We start from the raw sequence: 24,385 nt of genomic DNA, 5'->3' as shown, positions 1-24,385 counted from the left end.
CTAAAGATAATGTGTGCATGCAAACTCACTGTTAATATACTACAACTTTCGATCAGCTCAAGTTGGCCGTCAAAATTTATATTATTAGCTGGCAGATGGCCTTTAATTAGGTGTAATTAGAGGCCAGAAAAAAAGTTATTATATTTTTAGTTAAATTTTAATTTACATTTTATTTGGAAAATAAAATGTAGCCTAACTAAAAATATAATATAATTTTTTATGCCAACCAGCCCACCGGGAATCTCCTAGTGTCCCAGAAGCCTCTATTACAATATTAAATATAGTTAAATTACATAATTTAAAGTATATTTTGCACTTAAAATTTTGTTTTAAAGATAAAAATAAGGCATTTCAAAAATGCCATTTTTCGTTTAAAAAAAAAAAAAAAAAACACAAAAAATCTTATTTTATGTAATTTTCAAACTGATAATTTTATACTTTCTTGAAAAATATTTGTCAACAGTTATTTTTTGAAAGTATTTTTATTATAAAATTTAAGGTTTTTTTTTTTTAGAAGACATTTTTTTAAAAAAAATCACTTAAAATCTAAAGAAAAATTAACGAAATATGAAAAAAAATAAGAAAAATTTTGTTCAAAATATAATTTCTTGTTTTGTTTGCATTTGTCTGCATAATGACACTGCCACTAATAGCAATAAAAGTTGTGTTTTTGATTCCATTTGGTTTTTCTTTTTTTTTTGTTTGTTTGTCTTTTTCTTATTTATAAAACTAATTATTAAATAAATCATTGAGCTTTAATTATTTCAGAAAAAATATAAAGAAATTATATAACAGAAATTTCGAAAAACACCAGTAAAAAATAAAAGGGTTTCAGTAAAAAATAAAGGGTTCTTTGTAAAACATAAGAAATTTAAGATTACCAAAAGCGCTGTTAAAGATAAAGAGACTGTTCATCATCCAAAATGTGGATGATGAACAGTTTCTTTATCTTTAATAGTGCTTTTGGCAATCTTAAATCTTTTGGTAATCAAAATCCATTCTGATGTGCATGTATAAAACATTTTCTGCAATTAACTTATGGGGTGGTTGCTATAGAAATACATGCATCTGAACTTTTTAACAAGTGCATTATTAAAAGTTATCGAATAAGTGCAATTTATTTGTCAGCATTTAAAATTTTAAAAATGCACTATACTAGATTTTGAAAAATTTCTTTAAGTTGTATTACAGTAGCTGCTAAGCAAACTTAAGTTTATTTACTAATAGATACTAATAGGATTCAGAGAGCCACAAAACAGTAAAAGTCTGTTTCATCACATATTCCAATTAATGACAGCATTTTACCCCTTTGGGAATTAGATGTTTTAAAATAATTGCTTCATTCTTTCTGTTGCTCAATAAAACCTTAGATGAAACTGTCCTTCTTGTACCAACATTTTAACTAAATGCACTCGATAAAAAACTTTTTAATATAAAATCCACTTTTGTATTGTTGATTAGAAATAAATTCTTGTTTTAATTTCCTAATATCAATTAGAAGTTTGCTTTTAATCCAATCTTAAGTGTTGTCCAGAAATACAATTTCTTTTAATTGAGAACATATTTTATTTAAGATTTTATGGGATCAGAATGTTGTTCCTACAGAGTTTTACTCAGGGGAAGGTAATTATATTTTAGAGTTTTAAAACTATGTTTTTAAAAATGTCTTTTAAAAAACTTTGAATTTTGTTTTAGTCAGAATTTTTGTAATCAGTTGGTTTAACAATTCTCAAATTTAATCATAGGATGCTTAGCGCTTCCAAAACTAAACCTGCAATTCCTTACTTTGCATGACTATCTGCTTCGTAATCACAATCTATTTCAACTAGAATCCACATGTGAGTTTTGTAATTAATATCTTGAATGGTGTTTTCATCATAAACAAATTGAGTAGCATTTTTATTATAAAAACTTTAAGTGACATTTTTTGTGGAGTTTTTAATGAAGTATAAGTGTTAACAGGTTTAAGTTAAAAACCTTAAATCACAATTTTATTTGTAGAAATTGAAATGAAATATTTTGTTTCAAATGCTATAAATTATTTGCTTTAAAAGAGATAGTTTGATCTTTTTTATATATTTACTAAATCTTTGTTTATTAAGATTTTCACACCAAAAGGAGTTTGTGAGTTTTATCCACTATGCCAGGTGGGGAAAACTTGCACACTACATAGTTTGTTGTTAGAATTACAAAAATTGGTTCTAAGCTGTAAAGAGCTGAAAAAGCTATAAAAAGCTGAAAAGAGCAACTTTGAATTTATTTTGTTTTTAGATTTTTTTCAGTTTTAAAGTTAAAAGCTGAACACTTGTTTTCATTCAAAAGCAAAAGAAACAGGCTAGTTTTTCTTGCAAAATGTGCTGTGCCATTTTTATATTAATTGGCTATAATATAAGTTATTCATAATTTTATTCGAATTGAAGTTGAGAATCATTGTAAACTTATGTGTTTAAAAAGTTATTTCTTATATCACTACCGATTTGAATCTCACTGCACAAAGTATGAATGATGCATAAAGTATGAATGATAAAATATTTTTCAAGTTTCCTTTTACACTAAAATATTGTTATAGTTACAAATTTATAAAATAAATAAAATCTTTAACAAAATATATTAAGTATGAACGTCTTTTTATATTAAGTGTAGATAAATGTTTTTTTATGTTCTTTTTAAATGTTTAAGATGGTATTTTAATCAATCTGTTCTTACAAGTACTATTAGATTGCAGTAGTTATAGTAGAATACTTTGAGTTGAACTTCTCAATGAAAAATGGTGTTGTCAACCTCAGAGTTTTTGTTCTTATAGTAGATTTTATGTGACAATTTTACATTTAAATTTAAAGAAGCATATTCTTCCTTGGCATCTTTTAGATGAAGTGCGTAGCGATATTGAAGATGCTATTAGCCGAATAAAACCATGGTATGTTGTTTTTCCTTCCTGGATTTTTTTAGTTAAGACCTTTATGTAACAATTTTTTTTTTTCTTGATGGCAACTGGACGTCATTCCCTAAGTGTTTTTTATATTTATAATGTCTAGGAAGGTTTCTTTACTTTTAAACACAAAATTTTAAAGATATGAAATAAAAGCTCATATTCACACATTCATATTGCTATTAGTTTTTGTTTAAAGTTTAGTAACTATTTTTTAACTTGTAGTAGTTTTAAGATATTTATATTTAAAATAATTATACAAACATTTTCCAGGAAAAGTGAATATGGTGATACTTTATTTCAAGGTTGGGCACGCATGGCACTTGTAAGCTGGAAATTTCTTAAATTTAAATTTGTTTATTTTCTCTAATGAAATATTTTGATTTGTTTATTTCTTTTTAAGCCGATCAACAGTTTTTCAATAATAGAGGTAAGCTCTCGTTATTTTTTGTTCTTAACTTTGAGTACTCTGAGAAGATGAAAGGGAATGAGGGAACGTAGAAGTTTTTTTTTTTTTTTGATTAATAAAGAAAGCTTTTATTTATATTCTGAATGCTTTGATAGGTTGGAAAACCAAAAGTAGGAGAAACCTGTCCTTCTAGAGTCTTGGCTGATGTAAAAATAACACTTAGTCAACGCCAGGTGCTGCGTGAAGAATGGGAAGGTATTTACAAAAGTGAAGTTGTTTTAAATCAGTTTTCAAATCTTAAAATTTAATTTCAACTGTTTGTTTGCAGGTTTAAGAAAACACGATGTTGCGTTCCTAATATCTATAAAAGCTCAAAAAACAGTGTATAATCAGAGATATGACAAATCAATTCCATTTGCAGATCAGGTTAAATTTAATATGTAATTATAAAGTTTGCATGCATTCCCACAATTTGATTATTATACGTGCATACATACAGTCTTTAAAATAATTTAAACAGTTAAAGGAAGTTTGATTAAAGGTTATTTGGGTTTTTGACTTTTTTTTTTTTTTTAATAGTTATTAGTAGGAATTTCAATCTTAGATTATTTTGCTCAACAAAATCATTTGAAAATATCACTTTAGTTTATAGTTATCCAATTTCTTAACTTGCTTTAATTTTGTTTTTGCTCATAGTACTGTACCAATTACAAAATTTATTTATTTTTAGCGTATTAAAAAAAAAGAAATTTTGTAAATCATTCGAAATAGTTTTAGTTTTTAAAAGCTATGCAATTTATTGTAAATATAAGCTATATCAATTTTAAATCACACAAACAAATATAGCGCTTTACAAAAATATTTTTTAATGTTTTGATTATTTTCTGCTCTATTAGTTTGGGATTTCATATGTTCGGGGCTGTGAGATTGACGGCATGCTCGATGAAGAGGGAAAAGTGATTGAAGAAGGTTTTTAGTTGTTAATTAAATCATAAACTTCTGATTATTAAACTGTTTATAACTTTGAAAGATTGATAAATACAAGAGTTTATGTTAAAATTACAGGTCCAGATCCAAAACCTGAACTAAAAGGGGATGATCGTACCTATAGAGTATGGCTAGATACAAACCAATATGAAGCTGACATGAGCAAAACCAATAGTGGCTCAGAGGTAGAAAGTTTTAGAATAAGTTGTTTTTAATTTTTTTTTAAACTTAAAATAAACAAATCAAAATTAGGGAAATTTTTTTAGCAATGTTTTAAAAACATTCAAAGGGCATCGAAGTACAAGTTCAAAACAATGTTAATAAGGTCAACAATGTTTAGCAAAATCATAAAATTTTCCTTTATTTATAAGATATAATAAGTATGTTTATTCATTTTAGAGACCTTGGTTGGAAGCTAATTTTTATATTTTAATGCTGTGTTGCACAAGGAGTTTTTACTAAGGTAACAACTCCTTGTGCAACACAGCATTAAAATATAAAAATTAGCTACCAAAAAAAAAGTTCATCGATAGGTTTTTTCTAGTATATATGGTAGATTTTAGTGAAAGAGTTGGTTGTAAAGATTCTTTTGTAAAATTTGTAGGTCTTTGTAGAGAGTTTTGTTTGAGTTTTTAGGATCATTGAGTATGAACTTGTTTAAGATGTCATGATGAGGTTTTTTCGTGTCCGTCCTGCTTTCTAATGTGAGCATATTGTGGATTAGCCTCCAGGAACTGGAACTTTTATGATCATATAACAAAAAACCTGCTTTCTTTTTGTTAGTACAGGTCTTAGTTGCACATTCTGTAGTAGCTTTCTGTTATTCCAATCTACCATCCAAGTATGGATGTTAGATTGAAATATCATCTTGTTAAGTATCTTCTCCTTGTTATATTTGCGTTGCCAGTAGGTGTCATAAACTTTATACTTGTTTTAAGCTGGGTAATACTTGTACTGAGCCATAATTAGTGCATGCATGTTTTAGTGCATGTTTTTTAGAAAGTAAGTTTGTTAAGAATCTCTTAAGGTCTGCTCCCCAAGGTAATTATCAAATGTTTGACCCAATGTTTGAGCTGTTTAGCAGCTGAAGGTAAGATAAAGTGTCTTAGTGCTCTTGAGAAAAGAAAAATGTTTTCTATCCACTAAAATGTCTAAAATATAAACAGAAGTATACAATAAGATTGTATGAAAATGTACAACAAAAAATCTCAACAGTTTTAGAAAAATTCATAATATACTTTTGTGATTTTATTTGGTTTCTTTAGTTTTGTTGTTATTAATTTATTCATGCCTCACTATATTTGTCTTTTCTTTTACTGCTTTTAAGGATGTTTATGAGTCTTTCAATGTTATAATGAGGAGAAAACCAAAAGAGAACAATTTTAAAGTAAGTTTAGATGTTGTAATTTGCTTTTATCTCTTGCATTTGAAGCATTTTTTGATTTCTTATTTTGTAGATGCTTTTGTTCAAGGGTTTCTTTTTTTGAAATCATATGTAAAATGGCTTTTTCAATCTAACATATGCTTTCAAATATTTTTCATAATTATTTGAAAGAAACTGTATAAAGCTGTGAATATTCTGCAAAATATTCATTTTTCTTTAAAAACAAAAAGATCAAATAATTGTAGAGTATAGATGTTTTCTGTTTTTCAACGTTTGTTCCTTGTTTTCTTTAACAATACTTTGTTACAATTTATTTATCTATTTTTGACACTTGACATATTGCATTAAAGTTTTCCAAAATTTTTGAGACCAATATTTCAGGCTGTCTTAGAAACAATACGTGATTTGATGAACACCCAGTGTTTAGTCCCAGAATGGATACATGATATATTCCTTGGTTATGGAGATCCAGCATCTGCTAACTATAAAAGGTGTCAAAAATTTTTTGTTTTTATTTTTACACTATTTTCTTGTAAATATTTTGTATGTAAAGGTTTTTTTTTTAATATATTTAACACTCTTTAACAGGATAGGTGATAACTTTCAATTGATTGGTTCCTAATCATTTTTGTATTTATATATAGTTTATGAATTGATAGTTATAGTATAACAGCAAGTAACTGACATGATGTTATTTCACTGTAAAAGTGAAGATAAAAGAAGTCATTGCAATATTTTAAGAAACTGATTTAATATTATTTGCTATTCTGCGAATTTAAAATTGAATTTTACAAAGTTTTAAAGTTAGTTTTCAATTAGTACTGAAAACTTAAATAGAAAAAAAGAGTTTCAAAATATTACCAGCTATTAGGTTATGAGAGTTTTGAAATATTTTGCCTTTGACCCTTGAAAACACTGTTGCTTTTGAGCTGTTGTACCCATTTGTTAAATTTTCTTAGATTTTTTTAAAATTCTGATCATCGATGTTGATATCAGTATTATGCCATTTTCTTTAACAATGGTATCAGTTGTAAAAGTAGAATTTTTTAGGAATAAAATGAGTTCATCATGGAAGGGCGTTTTTAGCGAATCGGTCATCATAGATTTTTTGTTTGTTTAAAGCACCATCAAGAATATATTTTGTACAACCTCAAGAAAAATTATGGCTTTAGCATTTACTTCTTTGTAAATATTTTACATCTGGTTTGTAAGAATCCTATAGTCAGTAAATCAATTTGACAATTTGCTATTTTAGGCATGATTAACATTGAAAATTCAAACATGAAAACCATTATCTCATATCAGTTCTATGCAATTATTTTTTTTATGCTTGTTCATACTTTTAATGAAAAACATGAAAGAATTCTAAAGGACAGTTATTAGAAGCACTTCAATAATGCTTGGGATAATGTAAAGTAATGTATATCTTTTTTTTACTTAAAATATTTTGCTCTAAGTTTCAGTAATGTTCTTTTAAGATTCTTTTCTATAATCATATTGCGACCCTTCTCCAGAACAATTTTTGGTACCCCTCTACTACTATCTAAACCTTTGAAAATAGAAAACTGGTCATAAATATGGGTTTTAGACAACTTATAAAATTTATCAATTTTGTGATTTTTTTGCATTTTTTGATGATGAATTAACAAGCTATTGCTTTTTAAAAATACCTTTATAATTGAAGGTCAGACATACATTTAATTTCTTTGAGTATACTTTTGGAACTTTGATGGAATGTTTTATTTTGACTTATTTTGTTCAAACAAATAATGAATCAACCAATCAAACAAATAATGACTCAAACAATCAAACAAATAATGAATCAACCAATCAAACAAATAATGACTCAAACAATCAAACAAATAATGAATCAACCAATCAAACAAATAATGACTCAAACAATCAAACAAATAATGAATCAACCAATCAAACAAATAATAAATCAACCAGAAGGAGAAAGAACAAATAATGTAAACAAAAAAGCTAAACTGAGTCCAATTATTCATTATGTTGAATGAGGCCAGTCTGTGCTGAAAATTTAATAGGCAAGGCCAGTTTTCCATCTGATCATAATACTAGGCCCATGATCTAACATCATATACTACCAAAAAATTAAAAATTAGGCTCGATCAAGTACTTAACAGGTAATATTTACAGGCTAAACTATGCTGAAAATTTTCTGTACTTACAGTAGCATGCAAAAGTTTATAAACAGCTAAAATTTTCTCTTTTTATTGGTTGGTTTTTTGCCCTTCAATTGACAATCAAGATGTTTCCAAAGATGTTCTATTAGATTTAAATCTGGACTTTGAGAAGGCAGTCCAAAAGTGGTATTTTTTTAAAAAATTTGTGACAGAATTTGCATAATGCTTTGGTCTTGCTGGAAAATCCAACCATGAGGTATTTTGTCCTTTCCATGTGGCAGCATAACATTCTTGATTATACCTAAATATACATTCTGATCCATTATGCCTTCAATGAAATGAAATGGACCAATAGATGGGCTAGAAGTTTGACTTACACAAGTTAAAGTATTTAGATGACCTTAGTGCCTATTAATGTCATTATCTTTCCAATCTTAAAGAAAACATTTCTTGAATCTTTCGTTATTCTGAACAGTTAGAACTTAGTATATGCTTGAGATTGATAAAATTGATCAGAAAACCATGTGTCCATCCATGTTTCTGTTACAAAAAGACATATTTTTTTAAGTAATTGGTGTTGCACTGTTGAACCAGAATAAAAACAAGTAATGCCAATAAATGCCAATAAAAAAACTCTGGAGTTCCAAAGTCTCAAAGTTAGATATTAACATGTTTCAAAAATATAGCACATGGTGCTGACAACCAATAAGCACCATTGTGGAATAAGCAGTCCTTTCTTAATAGACATTTAATATCAGAAAAGCTACTACACCACCTTTTAGTTCCATGTTTTTACTGCAGTTGCATCACAAATGATCACTCTGATGACATATCAAAGTTTAGCAAACCACAGACCACAAACCCACAAATCAAAGTTCAGCAAACAACAGACCACAAACCACATGGAATATACTTTTAGCTTTGCCATTTGGTAATAACAAAACTTCCTAGTTTGATTTCTTTTTCACAGTTTTTTAGAATTACAACTTGTATTTCTTTTCCATCAATTCTTTTACCATCAAAACAAAGAGCCCACAGTTTTTCTTTTAGAGTGCTTTTAAAATTTTCTTTCATTATGTCTGCTTCTCTCATAACATTTTTGTAAATCCTATGGATTGAGTTGGAGTTACGACTTTAATACCTTGTTTCCATAACTGCTGGCACACCTTTTAATTTTGATGGTTGCTTAGATTTATTTATTTTTTTAACAGTTAAACAGCAGCAGGCTTATTGCTTCTTTTTTTTTTTATTTTTGATTTTGGACTGTAATCATCATCACTTCAAAAGTCTGAAGTTTTTTTTAATTTCTTCTGTTGGCATATTATCTCTTTATCTTTTACTTTGTTGCAAAACCCGCTTGCCTATACTTTTCTATTTGTAACTGATAAAGTTTTTGATCTTCCATCCTTAGCCAGTTTACTTTGTCATTAGTGTTATTACATATTTTGTTAAACTCTTCCATTTCCTTATTGGATTTGATTGTTTTTTCTGATAACTTGAAACAAAGTATTGCGTCTTTGTAGTAGCTGGTTTGTGAGTTATTGAAGGGATATTCAATTCGGCCCAGAGTGCAATCAGCGCTTCAGCAAAAATTTTACATCTTAGATACACAGTCTTTTCCTTTTTTGGCTAAGTATTGAATAACAATAGTCACTTTCAGAATTCTGATCAATTAATCTTGTGATTTAAATATCTCAGGATAAAGGCTGCTTTGTTCAATTTAGACTTTTCAAAATGAACCAAATTATTAGTCCATATTTGAACATTTCTTTTTTTATGGCAATTTTGTTGCTTATTTTAAATTTGTGCTCTTTCAATTTCAAAATAGTCTGTAACATAAAAATTTATGTTTTAAATGAATTGATCTCAACTGCGATTTTGAAAATTTTGTTTTTGAAGGATATTTTTTTTTACCAAAGGTACTAAATAATGACATATTTTTACATGTGATTAAAACCTCATTTAATGATTCCTTGGCCATTTGAACATAGTAAAAAAGGAAAAAAGTCATCAACCTTCAGAGCACTTAAGAGAGAAGATTTAAAATATTTTTTGATTTTTGAAAGATTTAGAACAGTGGTTCCCAACCTTTTCTAACCCATTCCCCAAATTATATATCATAAAATCTCCATGGACCCCTTTGCTTTTAAAAATGATTGCAAGGTGAAAACTTTAATAATGTTATTTTTATTCATCAGGGCAATATTTTATTCAAGGTATTTTTTAATAGAATAGACTATCTATGACCCAAAAATATTTTATCTTAGTATATGATACAAAAATGGTCAATGTGAATTATGGCACTGCTTACCAGCAATTAATATTTGAAAATCCGGTTTAGTTTTTGATAGAGCACATCTAATATCTGCATCAATTTCAAGTCTATTTCTTTTATTGGTTTTTACAGATAACATGGCTGAAAACCCTACTTCGCACAAATATGATGTTGAAAAAGGAATAAGGGCTTTAAGTGCAATTGTTGATCACAATGGATGTGAATTCCTCATTTTCAACCAGAAGTTGTTTAATGGTGTTATTTTGAAGTGATCCTTAGCAGTGGTATCATTCTTTAACTCTATCAATTCTTCTTGTGCTTCCTCATTCACATTTTTCACATCACAGGAAAATGGTGATATAATTACTTCACTGCTCAAAAGGTTCACATCTGGAAAATAATTACTAAATTCATTAATCAAATTATCTAGGTGACAAAGTATTTCTATCTTTATAACTTCGGGAAGCATGTTATTTCCGTTTACGCCATTTGAATTTTGAAACATTATCAAATTTCCATTGTTAATTCTAGTCTTATACAGTTTGAGCTTTTCAATAAATGCCTTCAGTTTATCCAAGTGTGCAATAACATAAGCATTTTTGCCTTGAAGTTGCAAATTTAACTTGTTAAAAAGACCCACAATGTCCACAAGATAAGCAGTTGTTATTTCAAAAATGTCAAATTCAAAATATTCTACCAGTCCACTTTTCATTTGACATTCTTTCACTTCGTTTCTAAGCTTGAAAAATCTTTCCAAAAAATTTCCAGCAGAAAGTCATTGCTCTGAAGTGTAAAACAATAACATATTGTGTTCAGCATCAAAGTTCTTTGGTCAGAACAAAATTTTGTAAAAAGTCGAGTGTTAAGAGCAGAAGATTTTATATGATACACTAATTTGACCAATTGATTAAATAGAGTTTTGAAACTACCTGGCAATGTTTTGGTTGCCAAAGCCTGTCTATGAATAAAACAGTGTACACCGACTACATTTGGAGCAATCTCTTTTACCCTAGTCTGCAATCCAGAGTTACAACCCATCATGGCAGGAGCTCCATCAGTAGTAATTCCTAACAAATATTTCCATTGTAATTGATTGTCATTGAAAAACTGTTTCATAATTTCCATAATATCAGCTGCTTTTGTTGTTGTTTCAAGAAAAGAAGAGAATAAAAATTCTTCTTTGAATTTATTTTTGTGAATATACCAACAAAATACAATTAATTGTGCCATTGAACTTACATCTGTGGACTCATCCAACTGAATAGACAAATATGGTGATTCTTTAATTTCATTAATAACATTTTCTTTAATATTTGATGAAATGTCAGTTACCCTTCGTTTGACTGTAGTATTTGATAAAGATATATTATCTATCTTCTTTACAGCTTCTTCTCCAAATAATAATCTAACAATTTCTTTTGTACATGGAAGTATAACTTCTTCAGCCAATGTGTGAGCTTTTTTCTTCTGTGCTATTACATATGAAACCTTATAAGATGCTTCTGCTATATTCTGTTGAGTTTGGTGAATAATCTTAGTTTTATCCAACTTACATTTCTTCAGTGATTCAAATTTTCTTTTAAAAAAATCAGAATCTTTTGTTCGCAGATCAGGATGGCACTTATTCAAGTGAATAGCAAGCTTTGAGGGTTTCATAGAGTCATTTCCTAGTACTTTATAACAAATAACACACTGTGGGTAGCAAATGGTTTCTTTTAGCATGTAGGTAAAACCATATTTTGTATAGTTATCTGAATATGACCTTTTTTTATTTTTAGACATCTAAAGAATTTAAAAAATAATACAAAATAATGTAATATATTAACTCGAGATTTGTATAATTCATTTGAGAGTAGTATATTCTCGATTATTCAAAGAAAATAATACAAATTACTTTCTTTCAAACCAATTAGTTAGGAAAAATATTATTACCATAAGATAAGATAATTTTATATAGCATTTAAAATTTATGGATGTAAGAATAATATAAAGTATTTATTGTTTCATAGTGGTCCGCAAGTCATTGACGGTTAACGTCAAATTGGCTTACACAGATTTTGTGCAACATATGTTGTCTAGCATGAGTTACATTTTGAATTTAAGATTTATTTGTTTCTTTAAAACAGAGAAAAATATCAAAATTAAAATTCAATAACTCAAATTTATTTTGAATTTACGTTTACCTTGTGGTCCGTTTCAAAAGTTCACATGAACCCCCAGGGGTCCATGGACCACCAGTTGGGAACCACTGATTTAGAAAGAATAAAAAAAGAGGAAAAAACATTGCTCTTTTACTGATACCTAGTCTAGAAGGTCTATAAAATCTCTAAACTATTTAAAAAGTTAAAGAAATTGTAAAAAACACTTTATACCTTTAATTTAAAACCAGTCTTTAACTGGTTTTAAACTGGTTTTAGGTTTTTTTTTTAAGACGTATCTTAATTAAAATAGTTTTGTTTTTTTCTTCAATAGAGTTGACCAGCAAATACCAACATTGGACTTTGTTGATACATTTTTGAATATTGATCATTTAAAAACCTCATTTCCTGATTTTAATATCAAGGTATGTTTTAAATATTGGTTAAGGTTATATAAATATAAAAAAAGTCTGATAAATTTATTAGTTCAAATGTGTTACTAATTAACCTTAAGTAAAAAAAACTTATAAACAATTAAACACTATTTTAGTGCGAGGCAACAGAACCAGTGCCACCTTTTAAGTAAGTTGCTTTACATTCTTCTAATGGTGTTTTTTTTTTTTATTAAGTATTTATTGAAAAAGTATATTGCTCTTTTTCTTAGAGTCACTTTTCCAGTTGAAAAAGATTCTCGAAAGCGAAAAGCTGATGAACAATGTGAAAAAAAGGAACTAGTTGTTCTCCCTTATCAGATTCCTAACAGAGGACCTTATCCTTACAATAAACCAAAAATGCAAGTTTTTATTTATCTTTATCTACTTACAAAATTATACACCAGTTCTGATGCAATACACCTACAATTTCAAAACACTTTATTTAACTAGAGGCATCTTTATTATTGAGTTTATTATTAATAACTTAATCTGGAACTTAATGTTGCTACTTAATGTTAGTTTAATACTTATTTTACCCAGTAATAATATTAACATGCTATATAAATATGCTTGTGACATAGCATTATATTTACACTATATCTTTTAATTTATGTATTGAATCAACAAATGAATAATTGTTATTCATAGGAATACTGTACCATTCACACCAACACAGGTAGAAGCAATCAGGTCAGGAATGCAGCCAGGGCTTACAATGGTATGGTAACTCATTTTGCAGTTGTAGTTTATATCTCTTTTCAACACTTTTACATAAATTAGCCCTTTAAATCATTTTATCTCATAGTCTTCTAGTTGTAGTCTATTGTTTTCATTGAGAAGTTTCGTTTGCAACTACAGATCTTTTTTTTTTTGCTTCTATTTTCCAGTTTTGTGATATTTTCACAATTATAGGTTGTAGGTCCTCCTGGTACTGGAAAAACTGATGTTGCTGTACAAATCATCTCTAATATATATCATAATTTTCCAGATCAAAGAACGCTCATTGTTACGCATTCAAATCAGGTTTTTTTTATTGATGTTTTGTTTCATTTTTTCTTCTCACTTTGTTTCTTTTAACACAAAAAAATATGCATAAAATGAAATTTCTCTAAAAATAAGTTGTATTTCCTAAATAAAGCCTCAATCTAAATTTTAATAATAATAATAAGTTTTTTAAATTGTAATTTTTGCTGGAAATTTCATTGTGCTTTAGGCTTTAAATCAACTGTTTGAAAAAATTATGGCTTTGGACATTGACGAGAGGCATTTGTTACGTTTGGGTCATGCTGCAGAGTCTTTAGAGACTGACAAAGACTTTAGCAGGTTGATTTCTATCTCCTTTTTTTTTTTTTTTTTTACTTCTATGCTACAAATTTTCATGAGATGGTTATCAATCAACAAGAGTTGATTGTGCTTGTTTGAGATAATAGTATAACTATTGCCGTTCTTGCTACAGATATGGTCGTGTAAACTTTGTACTTGCACGAAGGTTGCATTTGCTTGAAGAAGTCCAACGACTTCAGGTAAGATTTTCTTGTTCTTTTCTGAAGTTAATTATAATTTTAGTTAATAAGTCTTGAACTGCTCATTTTTGCATTGGATAGTTTACTGAGTGATTAACATTACTACACAAAAAAAGTATGCGAATTAATAAAATTTCCAAAATATTTCAAGAAATGAAGAAATTATTATGTAAAAATTTTAGGTTTTACAATGTTGATAAGTTGCTACCAAACTGTTAATCAAAGTAGTTTTTGAGCTACATAAAACTGCTGCTTAAATTGCATTTATATATTGCAGTGTATTACATACATTCGTTTTGATCAAACATCAAGTGATGCTTATAGAAATAATATTATTAATTACCCATCTGTCTGAAAACACATTATTATTTTGTTTTGCAATCAATAATAATTGGTGTTTTTATTCTTTGGTATGTGAAGTTTTTTGTATTTTTTCATTATGGCTCATCCACTGCTGTTATTCACAAATTGTGATATTTCATTCATTATGGCTCATCCACTGCTGTCATTCACAAATCGTGATATTTTCAAATTTTTTTAAATGCATCAATTCTCATTACAAGTATTATCTTAGTGGTTTTCCAATGCTGTTATGTAGATGCAGTTCCTAGCATTATGAATGTTTCAAATACTATTAATGTGCTGCACTGGTTTACATGTTACCAGTAATAAGTTAAGGCAATAAAAAAGTTTGCCTTTATGACCAGTTTTGTATCTGGGGTTAGATAATTGAAGCATTAATTTCAAAGTTTGGTAGCAGTCCCAAGCTGAAATTTTTACAGAAGTTTTCTTTGTGTATTGGAACTTTACAAAGAAGTGATCTATATCAAACTTTAGCACTTTTCTAAAAAAACTTGAAACATTACAGGAGAGCTTGGGTGTTCCTGGTGACGTTGGATATACCTGTGAAACAGCTGGACATTTTTACTTGTACCAGGTGAAATATTTTTTGTTTAAAACATATAAAATATTATAAAATAGTTTTGTCTTCACTTGTGATAATTGTTGGATATGATTTTTATTTGATTATTTAATAAATAAAAATAGATTAAGAAAAAAAAATTTAAGTATGTGATAATATATACCAGTCTTTTGAAACTAGGATAAGAAAAATAGATAAAAGTATATTTAGTGCTTTTAAAACTTTATTCGAACCTAAAGAACTTTAACATTGCTATCAGATATTTTTCACATTAAAAAAATGCAAAAAACTATATGGTTTATTATCATAATATTGTTTTCTTTTAATTATAATGTTGAATAATTATGTCAACATGTTTAGTTGTTCGTTTAGATTGTATCACGCTGGGAAAAATACAATAGTCAGTTAAAGCATAAGGTATGACACTTAATTTTTAGCATATTACTTATATCTTGTTTTTCCACTGTTTTTTCATGTTTGGATTTACAGGCTATCTTTTCTTTAAGAGTAATGATTGTGAAGCAGTTGCGGAGTTGTTTCCTTTTAAAGTTTATTTCTTAAATGCGCCACAAGTAAATTGTTTTTTGTTTTTTTTTTGTTTGTTTTTTTTTTTGTTTTTTTGTTTTTGTTTGTTTTTTTGGGGGGGGGTGTTTTTTTTTATTATTTTTGCTTTATTAATTATTTTTTGGTTTTTTTTTAAACACGTCTTTGATTAGTGTTTGATATTTTTACAGCCTTTGTTCAAACGACACTCTTATGAAGAAGATTGGATTATAGCTGAGGTTAGTTTTTTTTTCTGTTAAGTGTGATGAAACAGGATAAAAATTCAACACTACCATGAAAAAATGAATTCCCTATAAAAAGTTGTTTGTTTATATTTTTGTTGTTTATAAAAATTTGTTTATTTATCTAATAATTAAAAACTTTGTTTATTTTTATCTTAGTTTAATCTTTAACATTGAGTTGCAGAATTTTGTAATGAATGGTTCTTGATTTTTATTTTTCTTCAGGGTTGCTACAGACACATCCAAAAAATATTCACTGAGCTGGAAGAGTTCAGGGCTTTTGAACTTCTAAGAAGTGGTAAAAAAATTATGCAAAATATGTCATTAAGTAATGAAAAGTTATATTATTCAAAAGGTTTTAAATGAAGAAAATATTTTAAATTGAAAATTTTATTGACGAGTTGCAAATTTCTCTTTAGGGCGAGATCGTTCAAAATATCTACTAATAAAAACTGCGAAGATCATAGCAATGACTTGCACCCATGCTGCTTTGCGAAGAAGAGATCTTGTGGAATTAAATTTCAAGGTTTATAACTGATACCTTGCAGCATTAAAAACTTAAAATGACGAGTTTTAATCGTGAATTAAAACCCGCGTTCTGAATTTTGACGCTGCGTTTTTTTCCAGACGCTGAAAGAATTTATTTTAAATGAGTTTTTTTTGGCAGGTTCATTTACTTAATGATTTAGAATTATTTTTTTTGATGGTCAACTTTTCAATGACCTTGCAACTGACATCATAAAAAAAATCATGTTAAAGAAACTAAATCACTAAAATTTCAAATTACTAAAATTTTTTTTTTTTGTTTTTTTTTTTTCCCTCCACGATTTTCAACCAAAAGAATGTATTCGAATTTTGACAAATTACTAACTAGCGGTCCTCGCTCTATTTTGTTTATATATGAGTTTCACAGCGCACTACTTTTACCATATCAGTAAAAGAAATTTAATTGGTGTAAACTTTACAAGGTTCACTACTTCTTTTCCTAATTTTTATAAAAATTATATTGATGTATTCTTTAATGATAAACTACGAAGATCATTTTAGTTGAATCGCTTAATTTGGTTTTTAGTATGATAACGTTCTGATGGAAGAAGCTGCTCAAATCCTTGAAATAGAAACTTTTATTCCACTGATGTTGCAGGTAAGTTTTTGCTCTATTCTTCCAAATTTGATGTTGCTTTGGAACCTTCTTCTTAAAGTTATTTATTTTTGCGTAGAATCCCCAGGATGGGCACAATCGTTTAAAAAGAGTCATATTAATTGGTGATCATCATCAGGTCCATTTTCTTTTTTTTGTCATAAAATATTTTTCAGATTAATAATAACTTGAGTTTCCTTTTATCGAATTATGAATATAAAAAAATAATAATAATTTTTATAGCTTCCTCCAGTCATTAAAAATATGGCTTTCCAAAAGTTCTCAAATATGGAACAATCTCTGTTTACAAGATTTGTGAGACTAGGTGTTCCTTATGTTCAGTTAGATGCACAAGGGAGGGCCCGACCAAGGTAATGCAGCTGTTAAGGTTATTTTTGTATCAAAACAACATTTGAAAATTCTTTTCATTTAAAAAACATTGTTTTACAGCCTATGTCAGTTGTACAGTTGGCGATACGATAAACTGGGTGACTTGCAACACGTTGTCAGTTGGACAAAATTTAAGCACGGAAACCCGGGAATGTTCTTCGACTACCAGTTAATCGACGTTCAGGACTTTAACGGTGTCGGCGAATCAGAACCCAACCCTTACTTTTATCAGGTACTTAACTTTTATAAATTGCATTCAAATATTTTGTTTTGCTTATGGGTAATTCAATTTATTTCTCTAAGCAAGCTGTGACAAATGCTGTAAATAAAACTGCTTTATGCTAGAATCTTGCAGAAGCTGAATACTGTGTTGCATTATTCATGTATATGCGTTTGCTTGGTTACCCCGCCTCGTCAATATCAATATTAACTACTTACAACGGACAAAAACATCTTATTCGTGACGTCATCGACAAAAGATGTGCTGATAATCCGCTAATTGGGAAACCCTTAAAGGTATTCATTGTTTTTTAAATTATAAAGTAGTCGAAGTCTATTTAAACATGCACGCGCGCACATTTAGGACTTTGATAACTCAAACTTATTATTGATAAATCAAACTTGAGTATTTGGCAGGGCTTCCTTTAGCTTCGATAATAGCTTCAAAACGTCTTTGCATTAATTCTATCAAGTTTTCGCACATGCTGCTGTTAAGTTCTTCTTTAAGTTCTTCTTTCTTTCTGATTGACCGATCTTCAATATTTCTGTCCAAAATAGCTCACTACCACTCTATGGGGGTTAAGTCTGGACTCTGTGCAGGCCATTAAAAGACTTTTACATTATTATCACTGAATCATTTTGTAGTTTCTTTTACAGTGTGCTTTGGATCATTGTATTGTTGAAATGTATAGTTATTGCCCCGTCGCAACTTTCGAGCTGAAGGGTTGATATTCCTTTTGAGAATCTTCCTATATTAAGATTCTCAAAAGGAATCTCAAGCCTTCCTATACTAAGATATTACATACTTATTTAGCCACGTTATATGATTTAAGATTGATTTTAGATTCATCACTCCATAAATTTTTTTTTCCAAAGGTTTACACCCAGATTCTGTATTTTTTTGCAAGTCGAATCGACGTTTTATATGGTGTTTTGTTAGATAGGGCTTCTTAAGTACGTTTCAAGCGAAATCAGCTTCCCTCAATCTCTTACAAACTGGTTATTCTTCACCTTTTTCACTAACTTTTTTGTAGACTGAAATCGATAGTGTGCAATTGGGAATTCCGGTCTCTTTCTCAACCTCAGGATACGTTTTACCTTGCTTTACTAGATCCACAACTAAATTGTGCTACAGTCCAGTATCTGTCTCCCTTTGCCATCATTCTAAATGAGGAAAAAATTATTAACTTCTATTTCATTTTATATATTTTTAAAATTTACAGTGTGAAAACTTTAAGAAACTTTGAGATAGCCACCTTTGGCAACTCAACAGGCTCCAACGCGTTTTGGCATTGATTTGATAAATTTCATAGAGTTCTTTCGAAATTTCAGACCAAAATCTCTCCAACTCTTTTTTAACATGCTTTATGGACGTTATCTTGATTGGTATCATTTTGGCATCCTTAAATGCTATCGATTGGGTTCAGATCTAAAGACCTAGCGCACCATTCAAGGTCAAAATTTGCTACTCTTTGAACAGGCCTTGGACTAATAACGCCATATGAGCTGTAGCTCCGTCCTGCTGAATTTCCATGCTTGACTTTCATTATGAAATAGTTTAGCAGATGGTAAAAGCTTATTTTCAAGGGTGTCTTTGTAGGTAATTAGGTTATTTCGACCCGTATACACTTTGCAGCATCCAGTAGGTTTGTGGGAAAAGCAACCCCACATACCGACTGAGCATCCTCCGCATTGTAACTTTGTTATAACGAATCGGTCCACGTATCATTTAGAATTTTAAATTTTTACCATTGCTCTTAAGTTTTGATTGAAGACTTCAAGATTCGATTGGTTGCTAAAGATGGTTTTGCTCCAATCTTCTTTGGTCCAGTGAAGTCTTTTTCGACACCATTTTCGCCTTTGGAACCTATCCGTGATTTTCAGCAATGGCATTCTATCTGCTTTATATGAACCGATTCTTTTTTTTTTTTTTTTTTTTTATCTAAAATCCTTCTAATTATTTCCCCACTAATTTTAACATTTTTAAACAAGCTGTTAAACTCTCTAGCAAGTTTACTGTTACTGATTGTAAGATTTTTCCTTACCTTTCGAAAGAGGTAGCTTGCATCTCGGTCTGTTGTCTTAGGCGGCCTGCCAGTCCTTGGTAACTCTTTAGCACTATTGGTCGTCTTGTAATTTTTCTTTGTAGTTCAAACACATTTCTCTGAAACATTGAGTTCCGTTTACAAGCTTTCATCATACCAATGACTTGCCTTCAAACCGTCTCGAATATGCTTTTTCTGGCCATTATTTTTGCGAAAATTACCAACTTATTACCAACTGAAATAACTTTGAACGTAAATTACGAATTTGGAAATTTTAGATTTAGGTCCTATTTATAGTAAAGTTTAGCAGATTAAATTTTCACAAATCAATCTTCAGTAGTTTTACCTGAATTTTTTATTTTCTGCTTTCGTCTATAAATATATGCATAATCGTTTGGTCTCATACTAGTTAATATTTATGTTAAAATCCAATTATTTTTCGAACAACAAAGAATTAAAAAATAAAAGTAAATAATGTTGATAGGTGATAAAGAAAACTCCATATGGATTAAATTTAATAATTTATTTTCTTCCATTCTTGTTTATATTTTTTAAAAAAAATTTATAATGCGTCTATAATTATGTGCACAACTGTATATATAAAATTTTTTAATTTTTTTATTTTTTGATCGCTTTTATTGTAATATAAAAAAAAAGTTATGGGATAAATTTAAGTGAAAATTTGTGTGTGTTTATGTATGTATGATCGTTTGTTGTCCTGGATGGTTTCTCATCCAAACATCTGCTGCAACATATCACTTTTGAAAGGAGGTATGTGGGGGCAAAAAAGTAGAAACATTTCTTTCTACAGAATTTTATTACGAGGAGATTATTATGGGAGCAATCATTATCCATTATTGTCAAAACACGGTCGTTACTCGTTATTTTACAAGTTTTAACAAAAATGACTCATAAACTGAAAAGTCTTCTTGCATTCAACCAGATTTCCAGATCCACTGCTACTCAGAGTCTGTTTCGTACTTAATGAAGCATACAGTTTTTCCCCTTGGTAAATATGGAAACCCTCCATAATCAAAGCTCATTTATACTATTAGAGAATAAAATAAATAAAAAAAGAAAAATGAGAGCTTTTTTTACCTAAATGGACCCTAGGTCTACAAGTGCCTCACCGTACTCATAAGCGATTAAAATCATACAGAATATGCTTACACCTTAGTCAGTTTTAATCAAAATAATTCGTATCAACTCCTTGATTTTTGAGCGACTTTTGCATGGTATTTATGATGATCACTTAACGTTTTCTGCGATATTTATACGGATATATACAAGAAGATCTTTCAATTTTTAGCTTTTTTTTTTAATAAAGTAATGAAAACGAACACTTTATTACGACCGTTACCACGTGGTTCCTTACCGTGTTATTCTTTACCATTTAAAGTTCACACGTCAAAAAAATTCTATGCCGTTCCTTCGGCGTATTTTCGTGTGTATTTTCAACACGATACTTTTCACGCGAATAGGAATATCGTGAAAATTTCTGATCGAAAAGATTTATTTTACGCTTTTCTTTAAAAACTGAATACTACATGATCCCTTCCGTACATTTCCGTCGCCCCATTTCACACTGATATTAGGCCGGGTGAATAAAAATGAGCAATTGCTTTTACTCAGTAATTGGTCAGCTTTACGTGAATAAAAATTTTAGGAGTTTTTCTCATATTTTTATTCACGTAAACTTAAGCAATTTACTCAGTAACCGATCAACTTTACGTGAATAAAAACTAAAGCAAAGTTGTTGAAGTTTTTATTCATGTAAAGCTGACTAATTACTGAGAAAAAGCAATTGCTCATTTTTATTCACCCGGCCTAATGTTGGATTTTGTTATTGATTTGATGAAATTTTTTAGTTTAAATGCACGAAAATAATAAAATTTGAAAATGGCTTTTTTTTCCATGAAGGTGAATGATCAATGGTTTGAAATTGCAAAATTTTGGTCGTTTTTTTCAGGTGACAACAGTTGACAGGTACCAAGGTCAGCAGAACGACTACATAATACTATCACTTGTTCGTACGAAGTCTGTTGGACATCTACGCGACGTTCGTCGATTAATTGTGGCAATGTCGCGTGCACGTTTGGGATTATATGCATTTGCTCGTATTAGTCTTTTTCAAAACTGTTTTGAACTACGACCAGCTTTCAGCCAGGTAAACATTTAATTTGCCTACCACCCCCCACCCCACCCCTTTTTTTTTTTTTTTTAATTTATTTATTTAGTTACTTTAAACAATCGATAAAATAATGTGTGAAAAAATGATTGTTTTTATTTTTGTAGCTGATGTCGCGACCGATGCAGCTTTTCCTTGCGCCCTGGGAAAGCTACCCAACAAAAAGACTGGTGATTAGACGACTTTATTATTTTAATAACTTCGTTATTTTCTATTCAATTCTATTTTATAGATTTAACATTATTTGTAGAACTCAATTCAACCTGATGGTGAACCTCTGATCATTTCTGATATGCCACACCTTGCCCAATTTGTATACGACTTTTACTCTGAAAAGATTAAGACAATTTCACAAGAAGTGAAAGTACGCGCTTATTTTATAATATTCTTGCATTTATGTAAATCTTTTTTCTTTTATGGTTGGGAAATATTAATAGTAATAATGATAATAATAATAATAATAATAATAATAATAATAGTAATAATAATAATAATAATAATAATAATAATAATAATAATAATAATAATAATAATAATAATAATAATAATAATAATAATAATAATAACAATAATAATAATAATAATAATAATAATAATAGTAATAACAATAGTAATAACAATAGTAATAATAATAGTAATAGTAATAACAATAGTAATAATAATAATAATGTTAATAATAATAATAATCTTAATAATAATAATAATAGTCCTCGTATTTAAGTTAAATTTCTTGTAATAAATTCATTTCATTTTACAGGGAGTGAAACGGCTTGAGAAGATTGAAGAAGATCCTGTCCTAGATGAGAAAATGGCAGCAAAAGCTGCGGATGAATCCAACGCAATGGATGTTGGGCAAGATATTGTGAACGAAGTGAACTTAGACGATCTATAAAATGTCTCTCGTATGAAATGAAGTTTTTAAGTTTCTTCAAATGCAAAAAAGCTCATAGCAAAGTTTAAACAAGAAAAAAATTCCGTTTACTGGAAATAAACGTGCATTACCGTTCGAACTTATAAGTCTCCAGTAAACTGAAAAGAAAATTGAAAACATTAAAGTTTTTCATTTCTTTTTTTTTTTTTTTTTTTTTTTTCTTTCTTTCTTTTTTTTTATTGTTAAAAAAGAAACGTGTGTCTGAGATACTTTTTCGAACCCTCTTAGAAATAAGTAATAAGATACGCAACCATGTGATTCAGCGTATTCCCTCAATAATCTAAAATATGTTATGTTAAGGTTTTCATAAATCTCCTTTACATAAAACTAATATATAAAAGAAAGACGAAGGTATAACAGGGTGGTCAGCGGACCTGGAAATCTTAAGACCTTTAACTTTTATACTGTCGAGTTAAAAATTTATTTAAACACATGCATTTTAAATGTATTCCTTACATTACTGTACATAACTAACATTTCAGTGCATAATTTATTTTTTTTATTATTTTTTTTTTTTTTGAGTTTTCAAAACCTATTTCTATGTTGACGCCAAAAATCTTTTAGTGTTATCAAGATTTATCGTTTTCAAACAGATTTTTGGGTTAAACTTATAGCATGATGAGGCTGTGATTGCCTGATTAATTGTAATTACATGATTAATTAACAAAAAATTCACTTCCGAACTGATACTGTCCGCATTTTGATAAGGTTTTAGCGTTTTGTGGTGAAACGGTTTTCGCCCCACTTTTGATATAATTCCTCAATAGTCTTCCTCAATAATCAATCCTCAATAATCTTCCTCAATAATCAATCAATTAGTTTTATTAAAACTTTTACTTCGTCATTTTTTTTGGGTTTCAATTAAAAATTTTGTTGTTGTTTTCTGGAACAATCGAAAGATTTTGCAAACCTACATGTAATTGTGGCTAATGATTTTGATACCTTTTTTATTTGTAGAAGCCTGTTCATACCGTTTCAGGAGATTAGGATTAATTTCTTTAGCTACTACGTCTATTGAAGTCTTAACAGTGGGCTAACTTTTCATTAGAGGGATCCTTAGGTAAACCCTTCACCAGAGGTAATGAAATCTTCATGAGAGGAAATGAAATCTTCATTCAAGATTAAGAGTTCACCAATAACTCCCTCTATAGTTTGGTTTTACGGCAAAAATGTCGTTTAAAACCTCATACTTCAAAAAGTAAAAAAAAATTCACTTAATATAATAATTTCATGACAACGAGTATTGCTGTTTAAAAATTCTACTGCGGTTTTTTATCTTATGCCTCGATTGTTTTCAATAATTTTTCATTTTAAATGGCAAAAGAAAGAACCATTCAAATGTTCGACAATCTTTATTAAGAAAAAGAAATTAAAGAATATTTCACATATAATCTTGCATTTATTTAAAGAATGGTTTCGACACAACTAGCTAGCCTAACTTTATCTAAAGGACCTTGCAGGATACAACATCTAAGTGTTTCACATGGCCGTCGAAACACAAGGAGAGTATTAACCTTCACCTTTTTGCTTTATCAAGTAAT

General features: G+C 28.9%; 1 protein-coding gene across 2 annotated transcripts in view; it reads left to right on the top strand.

The window, feature by feature from the left end:
* Positions 1-22,968, top strand: part of LOC149876925 (RNA helicase aquarius-like) — a 32,215-nt gene extending 9,247 nt beyond the window's left edge. For both annotated transcript variants that reach the window (XM_090074474.1, XM_090074475.1), the window contains exons 15-47: positions 1,575-1,623; positions 1,746-1,838; positions 2,869-2,917; positions 3,203-3,254; positions 3,333-3,359; positions 3,494-3,593; positions 3,667-3,764; positions 4,235-4,307; positions 4,404-4,510; positions 5,653-5,712; positions 6,091-6,200; positions 12,601-12,691; positions 12,817-12,848; positions 12,931-13,059; positions 13,349-13,418; positions 13,613-13,723; positions 13,914-14,023; positions 14,157-14,223; positions 15,092-15,160; positions 15,518-15,562; positions 15,652-15,717; positions 15,880-15,927; positions 16,156-16,228; positions 16,350-16,456; positions 17,003-17,074; positions 17,151-17,210; positions 17,315-17,442; positions 17,522-17,693; positions 17,807-17,977; positions 21,695-21,892; positions 22,021-22,083; positions 22,164-22,277; positions 22,671-22,968. In XM_090074474.1, coding sequence (XP_089930600.1) covers positions 1,575-1,623; positions 1,746-1,838; positions 2,869-2,917; positions 3,203-3,254; positions 3,333-3,359; positions 3,494-3,593; positions 3,667-3,764; positions 4,235-4,307; positions 4,404-4,510; positions 5,653-5,712; positions 6,091-6,200; positions 12,601-12,691; positions 12,817-12,848; positions 12,931-13,059; positions 13,349-13,418; positions 13,613-13,723; positions 13,914-14,023; positions 14,157-14,223; positions 15,092-15,160; positions 15,518-15,562; positions 15,652-15,717; positions 15,880-15,927; positions 16,156-16,228; positions 16,350-16,456; positions 17,003-17,074; positions 17,151-17,210; positions 17,315-17,442; positions 17,522-17,693; positions 17,807-17,977; positions 21,695-21,892; positions 22,021-22,083; positions 22,164-22,277; positions 22,671-22,805 — 2,949 coding nt within the window. In that variant the 3' untranslated portion in view covers positions 22,806-22,968. The remainder of the gene's footprint in view (positions 1-1,574; positions 1,624-1,745; positions 1,839-2,868; positions 2,918-3,202; positions 3,255-3,332; positions 3,360-3,493; positions 3,594-3,666; positions 3,765-4,234; positions 4,308-4,403; positions 4,511-5,652; positions 5,713-6,090; positions 6,201-12,600; positions 12,692-12,816; positions 12,849-12,930; positions 13,060-13,348; positions 13,419-13,612; positions 13,724-13,913; positions 14,024-14,156; positions 14,224-15,091; positions 15,161-15,517; positions 15,563-15,651; positions 15,718-15,879; positions 15,928-16,155; positions 16,229-16,349; positions 16,457-17,002; positions 17,075-17,150; positions 17,211-17,314; positions 17,443-17,521; positions 17,694-17,806; positions 17,978-21,694; positions 21,893-22,020; positions 22,084-22,163; positions 22,278-22,670) is intronic.
* Positions 22,969-24,385: the final 1,417 nt, after the last annotated feature.

Source organism: Hydra viridissima, unplaced genomic scaffold (assembly GCF_058129835.1).
Source record: "Hydra viridissima isolate aposymbiotic clone 2 unplaced genomic scaffold, HvirCarnegie_v1 scaffold_17, whole genome shotgun sequence".
NCBI classification, from domain to species: domain Eukaryota; kingdom Metazoa; phylum Cnidaria; class Hydrozoa; order Anthoathecata; family Hydridae; genus Hydra; species Hydra viridissima.
Note: the sequence above shows the minus strand (reverse complement) of the source record. Positions and strands in the feature narration are given on the sequence as shown.